Source organism: Blennius ocellaris, assembly GCF_963422515.1.
Source record: "Blennius ocellaris genome assembly, chromosome: 9".
NCBI lineage: Eukaryota > Metazoa > Chordata > Actinopteri > Blenniiformes > Blenniidae > Blennius > Blennius ocellaris.
In genome coordinates this window covers 27680887-27694847 of record NC_137658.1, presented here as the reverse complement: position 1 = coordinate 27694847, position 13961 = coordinate 27680887, and the positions used below count along the sequence as shown (strand labels likewise).

Below are 13961 nucleotides of genomic sequence, written 5' to 3'. Positions count from 1 at the left end.
CTCTTTCATCTTTTGTCATGGAAACCTGGATTATGCTAATGCTAACTACATTAGCTAACATAAATACACATCCTTTGCAGAATTCTGAAGGATGATTGTTTATTCGATGGTAATATTCATGTCTGTCAGTAATCGCAAAGATCCATCGCTTCATCCAAGCAATCATAGTGACAGTTTAAATGAAATAACAGTAAACTTTAAGTAAATTCAGTGGCAAAACTCATGTCTGTACAAATTCTAACTTGGGACAACATTCAGAACTTTTTTGCCAGAGTTCTAAAAAATGGCCCAAGTTCAGTGAGAGAAAACATTCGGTATCTGTTTTGTTGGTTTGTGATTCGTATTTTGGAGGTCAAAGACAAAATGATGATATTTTATTCATACAGCAGCATTCTGACACAGGCGCTTCATCAGACCTTGGTAAAACATTTTAAAGAAGCATTACATTCCTCTCTGGGTCACTCAGAACTCTTATAAACTAAAAAGAATTTGAACACCAAATTGATTTTGAAAAGCGGGAGCCAGGATGTGACGATATATGAAGGACACGTAGAAACATGAATTATTCGGAAAATCCAAAACTGACCAAAATCAGATGTTGCTGCGAGAATCCTAGGAACTTGATTAATTTTTCAGTCTTGTTTTCACATCCCACTGTCCTACAATATTTTATTGTTTACATAAATGTGATAAATGTCATTCTTAGCACATATTAGTATGCAGTTTTGAAACCAAAAGCTAAACAATAAATCATGTAAAATCACAGTAATTATATTTCTAAAGCCCCCCCCCCACCACCATCCACACACACACACACACACACACCATTATATCCTACAGTAATTTCAAAATCTGAATCCAATGTGAGGCCACTACCATGCATCAGAACTTAATCCACACCAACATGACAGCTGATCAACAACCACAGCACATCAAGACACCACTGGGCAGCTTCGCCATCACATCATGTTCCAATGTTTCCCACAGGTTTGCTCAGAAGGGTGGGGGGGGGGGGGGGGTCTCGTGCACTACTGTCGTGCATGCCTTCTTGTCTGCCTGTGTGCACAATCGTGTGGGAAACACCACTTTATAATAAAAAAAACTGCACCAAATGCAGTAGCACCAATCTAATCCAGACAAAGTAAAAAATAAAAATAAAAAAAAAACTACCATCACCATCACTTGTAGATTAAATCCATCCTGCTGTAAAAAGCTGCACCAAGCCTTTGTTGGTCTGAGTTCGCTCATCATTTCTGGTGTCGGTCTTCTTCTACTCACAAACCCTGAAGCAGGTCCTCTATCGTATCATGGATCTTGATGTTAAATTAGCCACCATCACTCCAGAGTAGCAGATAATAACAGAGTCATCACCACCTGCTCATGAACCAATCAGTCAAGCTCATTTCAATGACGACAGTCAGACTAGCACTAGAAACTCTGCTGGCCCTGAGGCGGTCCGTCAATAACACATCAGAATCTGATTGGCTGACGATACTGTCACTCAACATTTTAACCCAATAGCAGCGTCCAGCTTCCATCAGAGGTTAGCAATGAAGCTACTGCTAGCCCCAGCAGAGGAAAGGAGCTGTGATGTGTTTAGAGGACATAGGAGATTTGAGCTCCACAAAATATAACCAGTCGTCTTCTGGATAAAGTTGATACAATAATAATTGCTCCAGATACAGATTTCAGAATCTCTTTTTAATTATTATAAAATAAAGAAAAATATTTTTTGACAGGGCAAGCATGGCTAGCCCTGCTGCCCCTGGCTGCACACCACTGTCTAATATTTAAACAATAGAGCTGAAACTCAGAGTAAAAGCATTCTGTTTTAAGCTGTGACTCAAGTTTTTCGGAGAACGTGAACCAATCTGGGACATTCCAGAAGTTCGTTCAGACAAATAAAACACCAAAAAGGCTTTTTCAATTTTCAATCCGAGGAATTCTGGGTAAAACTGTTCTAGTTGGCTTGAGTCTTCTGAGATAGAAGAAGAGCTGCACAGCTGCTGTCTCGCTCTGTCCTACTATATGTGTCATGTTCCAATGAGGATGGGAAACTTTCATCACATTTTAGGTTCATTCACTCAACAACAGGGAGTCGCTGAAAATTGAATTAAAAAACAAACAAAAAACAACTTCCAGAGTGCAACACTGTCAAAATGTAATGGTCACAGGACAAACACAGTATTCCTGTCACTGCAGAAAACAATAATAATGGTGGATCCCAAACTATTGCTGCTGCTGAGAACACTTTTGAATTTAACAACAAAGTTTACATTCAGTTCATTATCGAGTGTCGATACAGAGTCGACCTTATACAGTAAGAAGGACCTTGAATGTTCACATGGTACTCTTCTCGAGCGTCACTGGTTGGTCTGGCATGCAAACAGCAGCGCATTCCAGTGTTCTTGGTTAATTAGGACGTCGTTCATTCCAGTCAAGCCGAGCCCCCCGTTAGCTTTAGCATTACCCAGACTGTCGCCCACCCTTCTCCTCCAGCTCCTCGCTCCTGCTGCACACTTGTCTTCTTGTGACTCATCCATTCTGTCTCTGTCTTTGTCTGCAGACCTCAGGCCTCTCCCTGACGTGGCGATGACGGGTAACTGCACCCACGAGTGCACCGAGTTCGGTCACTCCGACTCCTGCTGGATGCCTGGCCAGCCTTCCCCTGACCGCAAGGTGTCCAAGAACGCCCCTAAGCTGTCCACCTTCGTGCCTTACCAGGAGATGGATGGGCAGGAGCAGCTGATGGCCAACGGCAACCCCAAGCCCCTGACGTCGGACGAGCGCGGGCCCGGCGGGGGTGGGAGTGGCAGCGGCAGCTGCAGCAGCTCCAAAGTGGCCAACATGCGGTTCATGACCCCGTACAGCAGTGCCTACCCGGGTGGTGGAGACCCGTCCGGTAAAGACTGTGGGCTGGAGGAGATCCCGCTAAGCCAGGCGGTGGAGTACCACTCAGCCACCACCCCGACCGGCCAGAGCTCCAAAAGGGAGATCTACCTGTGAGGGTGCCAATCTCCACCATAAACCCCTCCCACCACCCCCCCTCCACCCGCCTGTCCCCGCCCCTCCCCCTGTTGCTGCTCGCCACTCCCACCCCGTCCCACCCACTCACAGCCGCCCCCTGTGCCTATAACTCTTTGTGCCGCAGCACCAACCGACGCCCCCTTTCTTCCTTTTTATAACTGCACCCACCGTACAAGGCTTTAGACCCCACCCACCTCTCCCCCCCACCCCCAGCCCCACCCCGCATCCTCTAGAAACCAATCAAATGTAAAATAGAAGTAGTTGAAATCGAAGAAAACACGCAGTCGCTGCAGCTGTGAAAGGAATGTAAACTACACCATCGTTGTGATAATTTAATGGGAAACTATTTAGCTACTCACGTATTTCAGTTGAATTTTTGTGCGTTGCTTTAGGCTACGTCGCTGTGTTGGAACAGAAAAAATAAAACACCTTCAGAGGGAGAAAGGAAGGGAAGGAATTTCTTGTAAATCCTACTTAGGTATACTTTGTAATGCTATCTATCCTCACGTTCTCTGGATTTTTTTTGCCATTTTGGTTCTTTCTAAAGTTTTCGACTCCAGAGCCTCCAGGAACCTTTGATAGCCAAGTTGCATCAAATCAACTGGGCTTGTTTTTGTCAGGAACAGCCGACATTATTAAAGACGTACATGAAAACATGGCTGGTTTCCGATCTCCGGACAAGAACGTTTTCTGGATTTTTTTTTTCTTTTTGTTTTGAAGGGGGGGACCATGGAGACATGTCTTTTCCGTGTACAGAGCTGTAAATACTACAAACAGTGACAGGAAGCTGCTGTGGCTGTGAGCAAGGCTCCATGGCTGGAACATCACACCGTGATGGACTGATGAAACCACCGCATGTACAGAGAAACGGCACCGCGCCATTTGCCGCCACACCGCAGGAACCAGGACTCATGAGCATCACCAACGGTGCCCAGATACAAGACGTTCTACCACTTTGTTTTCCCTCCTCTGCAACTTTACCACAAAGGTGAATTTGAGTTTACGAGGGAGCAAACGTTTTCAAAACGTCATCAAATCTGTTGAAAATAGAAACCTAGTCAATTGAATTCAAAGAACTTGATTATATTTGTTCTTCTGTTGTCAGTAGTACACCATCATATTGAAGTAATTCTTTTATTCCTCAATATTTGTGACAAATACCAAAAAAAAAAAATAATTATTTAAAATGTCTTTCTTTTTTCTAACGTGACAATTTCCTACCTATGAACTACCTAAAAGTTTCAACTACTGTAAACATCACTGAAAGGCTGCGTCTTGAACTGTAAAGCAGTAACATCACATTCATGAAAAGAAAGGAAAGTTTCAGAACCCTAACCTGTCATCCCACCAAGTTATTCCCATTTCTCATCTATCATCGTCTATGATACACCCTCCCGGAGCAGGAATACTGAGTTTGAAGCGTGAAGGCATGAAAGTGTCTTATTTAAGTATTTTCAGTCTTTCTCACGTGTCATATGTTTAAAGAAGTTCTCGGCTGAATGTTGGATTAAACGCAATTTCTTAGTTTTCACTGTTTTAAAGCTCAGAAAAAAATACTGTCACGGCGGCACATCTGTCCAGGATGAAGCTGCGCCAGCTGTCACAGTTAACGGCGCTCCGGTGGATGTTTTCCTTTCCCCCGATGTGTTTTGGAGCTCGCTGGTCATTTGTTCCCGCCTCTCTCCCTCCTCAGGCCGAGCCGTTTAGCTCCAGTATTTATTAAGCCCGTTAGCTGCGCGCACGCATGGGAGGCGGCCACCATTTCCTACAGCGCAGGATTAACGACACCTGTACCGGCTCCAGTCCACTGACGCCCCTCCCCCGCTCCGCGCCGCACACAGTGCGAGAACTCTAATTGCCACCCCGGGCTCGGCGCATTACCGCCAATAATTTGCGAGGGTAAAAGTGCAGCCGGCGTTGACGGCTGCTGAGGATAATGTGAGGTTTCACCTGAAGTGACGCTCCGCAGCCGAGGCCAGGTGAGTGAGAGGATGAGTGAAAATCTTCACGGGTCATTTGGTCTCAAACTGATATTTTCACATATTTCACAATACAAAGTGGAATCTTTAGGATTGTAAGCACCTCTGGTGTTTTAGCATGTTTCTTTATTCAATGATTGGAACAACCTGAAAATACAGGTCTGTGAGTTCAGAAATTAAAACTGTGAAATCTTTACACCTTGTTGTTGGGAAAAGAACTTTTCAATATTAGATGAGACAATATTTATCACAAAATTTCAAATCTGAATGAATCAAATGTTGATTTATTCTTGAAGGCATATAATATGAGCTTCTGCAAAACAGAAAACCCAGTTTCTTCTTTCTCACCAAGTTCTCTTTTCAACGCGTTTGGGCTAACCAACTGACCAGGCTGTAATTGGACACCAGCATCATCTTATAATCTGGCACCTCTTACTGTTCTTGGAGTAAAAATAGAAATGACTGGCGTCAACTCATGCTCATATAGTTTCTTCTTCAGTGTCCATTAAAGATTATGTGAGATTATCTCACATGTCTCGTGAAAAAATGTGCCAGTTTCTCATTAGAAGTTGTAAACAAATCCATATTTGACGATATTATTTACATTTTACTCATATAAATAAAGTAAAGCAGACAACAGGAAAATCCTCATTCAAGATCTCCAACCAGTTAATGTTTTTGTTGTCTCTTGACATAGTTTAGTTGTAAAGTCAAAAGTCTTCTTGTAATTTGACATCAGCATCGTCATCTTGCAACCTTTTCTTGAAGTCAGGGATGAGCTGAAGTTGCACGTTAAAAGGAACATGTTGTGGCGATGTTTTAAAAGTGCAAATTCTAAAACTGTTTGTTCTTCACCTGAATATCACAATGACCAGTTATTTAGCAGTCTTTGCTGTTTGATTGTCCGATTGCATCCAACAACTTTAATAACACTATTATACAAAATGTCCAATGCAATAGCAATTTGTAGCTCTCAAGAGCGCAATTGTCCATTAGCAACGTGAACTACTAGTAATTTGACACCAGCATCATCACTATGTCAATGCATGTTGAAGACGGAACAATAATCTGTATTTCCAATAACGTCAATTGGTCCAAAGAAAACGACTGTGAACCTTGCTGTTGGCAGAAAATACTTTACATGTAAAAATGAGACTAAATGGCTCGTGGGGTTGCGTTTTCTGGTTTCATTATGCAAATCGTGGCGCCGACACCGCTTCACGTGTGTTTTTAACGTCACCGCTCTCTGATCGGTCGGATAATAGCTTCGTACAGTGCGATTGTTTGTCGTTGGCATGCGCTCTGTGGACATTAGCATGATTCAAAACACAGCTGCTCACATCTTACAGGCTGATTTGATTTATTGAGGAAGTGTGTGTGTGTGTTTAAAAACCACACACATGCACACACACACCACACACTGCCATATTCCCCCACTGTACATAACTCAACCATCATTCAACCTTCCCTGTGACAGAGATTTAGAGTTCATGGGCGCCGCCGCGGTCCATCGCTCCCCCCGGCTTCCTCTGGTGATTTAACGCTGACGCTCATGGCTCTGATTGATTATTTACAGGCCTGACATGGAGGTCCACATCGACTCCCCGACTTCCTCTCTCCTTCCGTTTTCACAGCCAACGAGTCATTTTATTCTCTTTTATGATGCCGGGGTGGCGAGCTCCCTGGTGGCCGGCGTGTTGTGCTGTGTAAGGTGAAGAGAGAGGCGGGAGGTCGCACAGCGTCAGTTTAACCTCCAATCTTTGGCTCCAATTAACCCTCAAAAGACGAAAACAACCCCTGGTGACCCCGTTACTGTGTGTGTGTGTGTGTGTGTGTGTGTGTGGGGGGGGTACTGAGTTCAGTCGTATGTTTCTCCACCCCGCCATAACTCCTCAGTCCCAGCACTCGACTCAAATCGGGAAAAAACTTGAGTTTTGAAATTACTTGAATATTGCAGGACGACAGCCCCCTGATAAAAATGCAACAATAAACAACAAAATGAGAATGTAGAAATGGAAGCCTTCATCTTAGAATCAACTCTTGAAGTTTCACAATTAAGGTCTTGTTCAATCTTGATGCCTAGCATAAAAATACATTTAAAAAAAATTAATAAAAATAAATCCTGTTTCGCCATGTTGAGTGAGCAAATATTAACACACTTACGAAGCTGACTTTATCTGTGAAGAGAGTGAAGAGATGACGCTATGTTGACTTTGAACTTTTCTTATTGTTAAGGCCCAGTGAAAAGGAGCAAGCGGTACATCTTCCGGTCGTGTAAAAAAAACATGTGTGTGAATACTAACTACGCTGATGACGACAAATCCGGTCAGGATCAAGGGAATTCTTGCACTTCTCACAGAAATATGCTTCAAATGGTTACAATAAGGTGAGGGTGAATATAAAATAGGTAAGACGTAGCTGTGATTAACATACATGTGTGGGTTATGAAGTCTTGGTTGAGAACGGGACCTGAAAACACAACCTGTTTATGAGTGCATCACTTTCAGACTGATTTTCTTCAATTAAAGATGTCCACACAGAGTTGGGCTTAGTTTTCCCTCACTTTACAGAGTTAATGGCGGCCGGTTTAGCTCGCCACATGAAAAAAAGTATACAGACACCAGAGTTTAGTTCTCCTCATTATTGTGCTGCAGGAACAATTTCTATTCATCAGGCTTTAGATGACGATGCACATCAACATATACATTTAGAAACAGGTTGCGAAAATTAAACTGCGATAAAAAAAAAAAAAACTCTTCTCTGGATGGTCTCGGGCTTAAATAATCTCAGACTGACTTGTAGAATCTAAACCTCCAGACCTCTGAGGTCCTCAGGAAGAGGTTCACTCAGTGCTCCTAGAGTCAGAAGAAACAAGGTGAAGCAGCTTTTAGTTCCTACCTCCTGACGACTGCCCACACACTCACTTCTTTTAAATCACCACTTCAAATATTATTATTTGCACAGGCTTTTGAATAAAACATTGATTTGACTTACTTTATTAAACGTATCTTAATACATCTCTTACCTTACTGCTTCTGCATTCGGGTGGTCGAGGCTTTGTGGTCTTGAAGGTTTGTGTCAAACAAAAATCCTTGCTCCCTCGTGGCACACCTAAACCCTCCATACACCACAACCCCCCCTGCCACACACACACACACACACACACACACACACACAACCTGCCTACCCATCAGCCCCAGGAGAGCTGCTGTCACACACACTGACAGCCCCTCTGCGGGTGTGTGTGTGTGTGTGTGTGTGTGTGTCCCTTTACCTTCACAGCCACAGAGGAGTATATAGAGTTATATTTTTTATCTGTATGAATTTCCACCACGGCCAGTTTGTGTGGAGCTGGCTACCCCCCCCCCCCCCCAACTCCCCCCTCTCCTATTACTCCCACTCTCACGACATGTTTCTGTTTTACAATTAATATGCAGCTGCCTCATTTAAAAGACGCTTTTCGTACATTAAAAACGTGGCGCTTCCGCACTAAAACACATCAGTTTACCCTTGATTTATTCCCGACTTCTAAAGTGCACCGCTGTACTTCACTCTGGAAACACTTTATGGACTTTAATGCATTAATTCACTCGAAATGTTTTGGTTTACTACTGACAGCCATTATTTATGGATGAAATCCACAGGAAAGTTTGGTTTGCTAAAAATGAAACACGGGCTGCATCTCGACTGGTCAGATCTTTTAAGGCTGCATCAGCTTGAGTTTATAGGAGAAACATTAGAAGTGACTCTGTCACTGTGAAAATCACCAAACTGGTGTCACCTGAATGATCTGCAGGTCTTCAGCCAGTTGGCTCTCTTTTCAAAGGCGCTTCTTGTTCAATTGAAATAATGTCACTTCCGGCCATTAGGTGGCAGCATCAAGTCGGTGTCATAGCCAGTTAGTTCTTAGTTTTTACCGAAAAGTCCACAATCTCGTTTACGGCACAAAAAGAGGCAAGCAGGCTAACTTCACTTAGCTTGACCTCAAATTACAGACATCAGTTAATACGTTCCTTTTTTCTTCTTTGTTGTTGATTTATCTTTTCCAGCCAATAGAGGGCAGTAGAACAAGTCCTCACTGTCACGTTTGCAAAAACAAACTGATTAAAAGTAGCAGCTGGAGGGTGAGCGAAAGAAAAGCCACAAAAAAATGCAAAACATTGACTGCAACAATATTTTAATGTGTGGTGTTTACTGCTGCCCTGCCCCCTGCAGCCTGCACTGCCCCCTAGGGGCTGTGCTGCCCCCTGGAGGCTGCTCTGCCAACTACAGGCTGTGCTGCCCCCTACTGGCTGCACTGCCCCCTACAGCCTGAAAAAGGAAAAAGCTTCTTAAAACACATTAGGAGAGATTAAAACTCAGGTCAGGTGCTTCAACATTTACTGAACGTGAGTTGAAATGGGATTGAAGTTAATAAACAGTTTGACCTCCTGCTGACTTCACACATGATTTGAATTCAGGGAGTCGCCGTTCGAGACACAGCCTGTATTTTCTTTTTTCCTATTTTATCAGCGTAAACACTCCAGATCCAGTCGTGAAAGGGTCTTTATAAATCATGCTGCTGGAATCTGTTCCTAAATCACAGAATAATCTGATGAAACTTTCAAAAATGTGAATGTTTTTTGGGCTTCTGAGTTTTTTTGTTTTGTTTTCAAGGTTCCACTTTGCTCTAATACAGGATTTGGTTTGATTCTGTATTTCCCTCTCCGTCCTCGGTCTGACTCAGTGAATTCATCTGGTTTTTTCCTTCAGTTGCTGGGATTCAGACGTTTATGTGTCAGACCTCCGCACCCGGCAGGATATTTAACTCACAGAGATTTAAAGGATTTATAGAAAAATAAACGCAAACAGGTAAAACTTGAATAAACTCAATACACACCGAACTTTTCATGTTTTTCTACAGCGTGTGTCAAAATACAAGACAGGCAATTAACACTTTTCATACTTCCTTTAGAGAAATCTGTGAAAACACTCTCCATCATTAGTCGACATAAATATGATAATCTTTATAATAAGAATATCTAGAAAAATATGACAACAAATGTAGGTTTGTCAAAACAGTGCGATCACACTGGGCTGCACGGAGGATAAACAGCATCAAGGAATCTTAACACCTCTTTTCATTGTAAATTTGATCTACGTTAGTGTCACAATCCCACCAGGGCTGAGCAGTGACAGCGTTGTGCTCATAAAGTACTTGGTCCCACCATGATGCCGTCTTTCCATCCATCTATTGGCGTGACGGAGGCTCGTTCCTCGTTTACTGACGTAGACGTGACACACCGAAAGCATCAGCCCAAATCTCAGTGAGGAACCTGTTCGTCTCCAGGCTTTTCCTCCACATGCTTCCAACACGACCCACAATGCATTGCTCACTGGGAGGCAGAAACCTCTCCAGCTATCTCTGCTGGGTCTGAAAGCATCTTCACTTCTCTGCACGTGGTGGTTGGTTGTTAGGACCGTCTGCCGTGCGAATGCTCATTAATGCTTCCCTTAAAGTGATAATAACGTCGTACTTTGATGTAGTTTTCTGAGAAACACCCTGAGTCGTGTGGAGATTTACCCCCTGCCTCAGTCTGTGATGTTCACTTAACCCGTCTTGACTTCTGGCAGGCGCCACTCCCCAGAGACTTCATTTCCCATAATGCAACATCTCAGACACGCCAGGGCTCCTCCAGACGCAGGCAACACGTTACACAACTATTTTTACACAGCGAGCCGTGTTCCCTGTGGCCACTTAATCGACTCTGACAGACGAGCCGGATCGGTAAAGTGCACCTTTAATAAAACATGAAGCGACGGCGGCAGCTTGACAGCATTTGACGGAGCATCGTCTTCTTCTTACAACTGATTTTCTAACGGACTCATCTTTCTGAGGCCGACGCCGGTTTGTGTGTCTCAGTGGTGAATTGCACCGTTTGTGCAAGGAGGGATTTTTTCCACTTGGTGCGCTCATAAGCAACTGGGAAGTGGGAAAGTTCCGACCTCCGCCTGGGAAAACTTTGTGAAACTGGGACGGTTTTCTAATGTCCGATCCATGTGGTGAACCCCGTTTATCCACATGATAAATAATACCTGTTGAAGAAACCTCCTCTACAGTTACAGTGAAGCCTTCATTAGCCTCGCAAGCAGTGTGCAAAAAAACAAATAGCACTTTTACCAAACGTTGAGATAGTTTCTCCTCAGAGACTGCGACATATATTTGTATTCAGTTTTTTAGAAATCTTTGTGGGTTGAATTGAAGCAGTGCAGAAGTCTGAGGTGTAGACGATGACGACTCTTCTACATTAAACCACCTGATAAAGTTCACAGTGGTTTGTAGTTTAGTTTTTTGGTTTTTTTGGTTGTGTACTATAACTAAGGCCCGAGTCTCCGAAGAGCATGAAACAAACCAACTTTATAAATATTCTACATTTTTGTTGTTGTCGCAGTTGTTTTTTATCAATGTTATGGAGTCGACACTGCTATAGACATACTGTATGAATATAAATGGTCGTTGCTGTTTTGTTTTTGTTAGTTTCTTTTTAAACGCAGCAGTGTAAATGGTGATTTTTTTTCTCCTTTTAATTGTTCATTTTCTGAGCGGGTAAGCTGGACTGTGTTTTCTGTTTCTTTGCTACATTGTGACCGAAAAAAAATGGAAATCAGAAAAAGGTCAACCTCAAAAAAGGACGTATGAGTTGAGTTTAAAAGATTCAAGGGAGGATTTACCTTGATTAAGCAACACCATTTGTCAGAGCTTAGGTCTGTTGTTAGACTGAATGTCGGCTCACTGCACCACCTGGTGGCTCAACGTGGTACTGCAAGGCTAACCAGGCTGCTCAGCTGGTTTAAAACTTTGCAAAACAATTTCTTTTCAATTACACTTTTCAGTATAAACTTGTCCTTAAGATGTGAAGGTAGATGTCAAAAAGGACATTAAAAGGACAATGTTTTATTACAACTACTGACATTTTTCCAACTAATCTGTCCAATGTTTTGATTAGCTGTTGCAACACCTTATTTTTATTGAAGTAGCATGAATATGTTACCGAACAATTATTTTCAATGCTGTCTGATTTGGTTTTTCGTCTTTGAAAAAGATCAATTGTTACCACACTAAATAATAAAATCTAATGATAGCTTCAAATATCCATCATTTTACCAAATTTATAATAACTAATGTATTAGCTCATGGCTGTAAAAGGTGTGTTGTAGTACCACTTTAGACCACAAGGTGGTGTAGTGAGGCATTTAAACTTCCAGTCAGTCCAACTAAAAGCAGTAAGCCATCTCTGTGGACGCGACAATAAACAGCTATGGCTGACACTTTGGACAACAACGAGCTAAAACTAGCTGCTGTGCAAACACATGAGCCGTCACTTTAAATCTGAAAACGTCAATGATGTCTGGAGCAATTTTTACATCAAGTTCCGCAAGACAACATTCATCCGCATGAAAATTCTAATTCACGTTGTGACCTTCTGGGCCAATCAAACGACAAAGTGACGAGTGATAAACGTGTGGTCAAGATTGTCATCGATGGAGATTTACCTTTTTTTTCCTTGCGTCTGAAATGGAAAGAAAACGTCTGCTGTGTCACTTTAGTCTTGACAGGAAGTCACGTTTGTAGCCTAAATGTCGGTTGGTTATATTTATATAGGAACAATGCTAGTGATGCCTTGTTTTTTGTACAGTTTTATGTACATGCAAGTGTAGGTTTTTAACAAAAAAATGGAAGATAAAAAAATTATCTATATATTTAAACTGTGTGAAGGAAGTTTGACCCTGAAGTTGTAGGATTTTATCGTTAAAGTACCGTAGGCTCTATTACCTGTAGGAGTGACAAGAGTCGATCATCCACCGCATTATGTTCTCTCTTCTCGTCCAGCTTCGGTCTGATGGAGACAAACTGGACATCGACTCTGTTTACTTGTTGTTGTTTTCTCTTTGTTTGTCATCATTTTTCAGGAGGAAGTGTGGGCGATGTGTTTGTTGGAGCCTCATCTGTTCTCTTTTGATCAGCATCCGCATGTTTGAATTTGACGACAAAAAAAAAATTGAAGAAAAATATAAACAGTGTGGTCTTTTATTTTTGCTGAGCAAATCAAAGAAACGATATCTTGTAATTACTCCTTCCTTATAGCTTTACAATAAAATACGTTCAGTCAAAGAAACGAAGGCTCTCACGACTGTTTGTTGTGCATTCAATGCTGTGAAGCGTCCTCCATGTCCTGAAACGTTCAAATGTTTTGGTGCCACTCGGCACAGTGGGGGACCGGTGGTTACCCCAACGTGGGACGTGTTTGGCCTGGATGGTGTTCACCACATGAGGAACGGCTGAGGTTGCAAGCCGGCGGCTTCAAATATTAAATACGCTTTATTTGTATTGTTCTTCTTCCAAGAAAACCAAAAAACATTGACCTTTAGCCTCACATCAAGCTGGCAGACTGAGAGTATGTCCAAAATGTCCGTCCTCACTCCTTATCTGTCCACTTTTCCTGAACCCCAGAAGTGTTTAGTGTAGCGGATGATAAGGACTGTCTGAATTCTCAATAAGCAAAGAAAAGGAGGCTTGTTGCTTCCTTTAGAGCCTCGGAAACACTGACGCTTCCTTGAGAACCTCCTTTCGCTTAGGCCGACAGCGCCGCCATCTTGGTGGGGGGTGGGGGGTGGGGGGTGGGGGGATCCATGGCCCTAAAGCGAGTCACCAGCCAATCATATTTCAATACAAACAAACCAGCTGTCGCAGGAATATCAAAGGCATAACGGCGGCGTACTGGTGAGGCTGTTTCACAGCGTTTCAGCAGCCAATAGGAAATCGGGGAGAAAAGATTTAATTAATTTCTGGGAACAAAAAGAAAATATTATCAGGTTTGTTTTGAAGAGATTCAGTTGCAGCAATTTGCTTTTCCTCCGCCATCATTTCATAACAGGTTTCATTATTTTACCGCCTTTCTGCTCCTTTTAGGCTGT

The 13961-nt window shown here is 42.7% G+C and overlaps 1 protein-coding gene across 1 annotated transcript in view; it reads left to right on the top strand.

Moving 5' to 3' along the window:
• The window catches only part of pcdh1b (protocadherin 1b), a 220526-nt gene extending 217402 nt beyond the window's left edge, over positions 1-3124 (top strand). Inside the window, exon 5 of the mRNA XM_080502665.1 lies at positions 2567-3124. Coding sequence (XP_080358791.1) covers positions 2567-3006 — 440 coding nt within the window. The 3' untranslated portion in view covers positions 3007-3124. The remainder of the gene's footprint in view (positions 1-2566) is intronic.
• The last annotated feature ends 10837 nt before the right edge of the window (positions 3125-13961 follow it).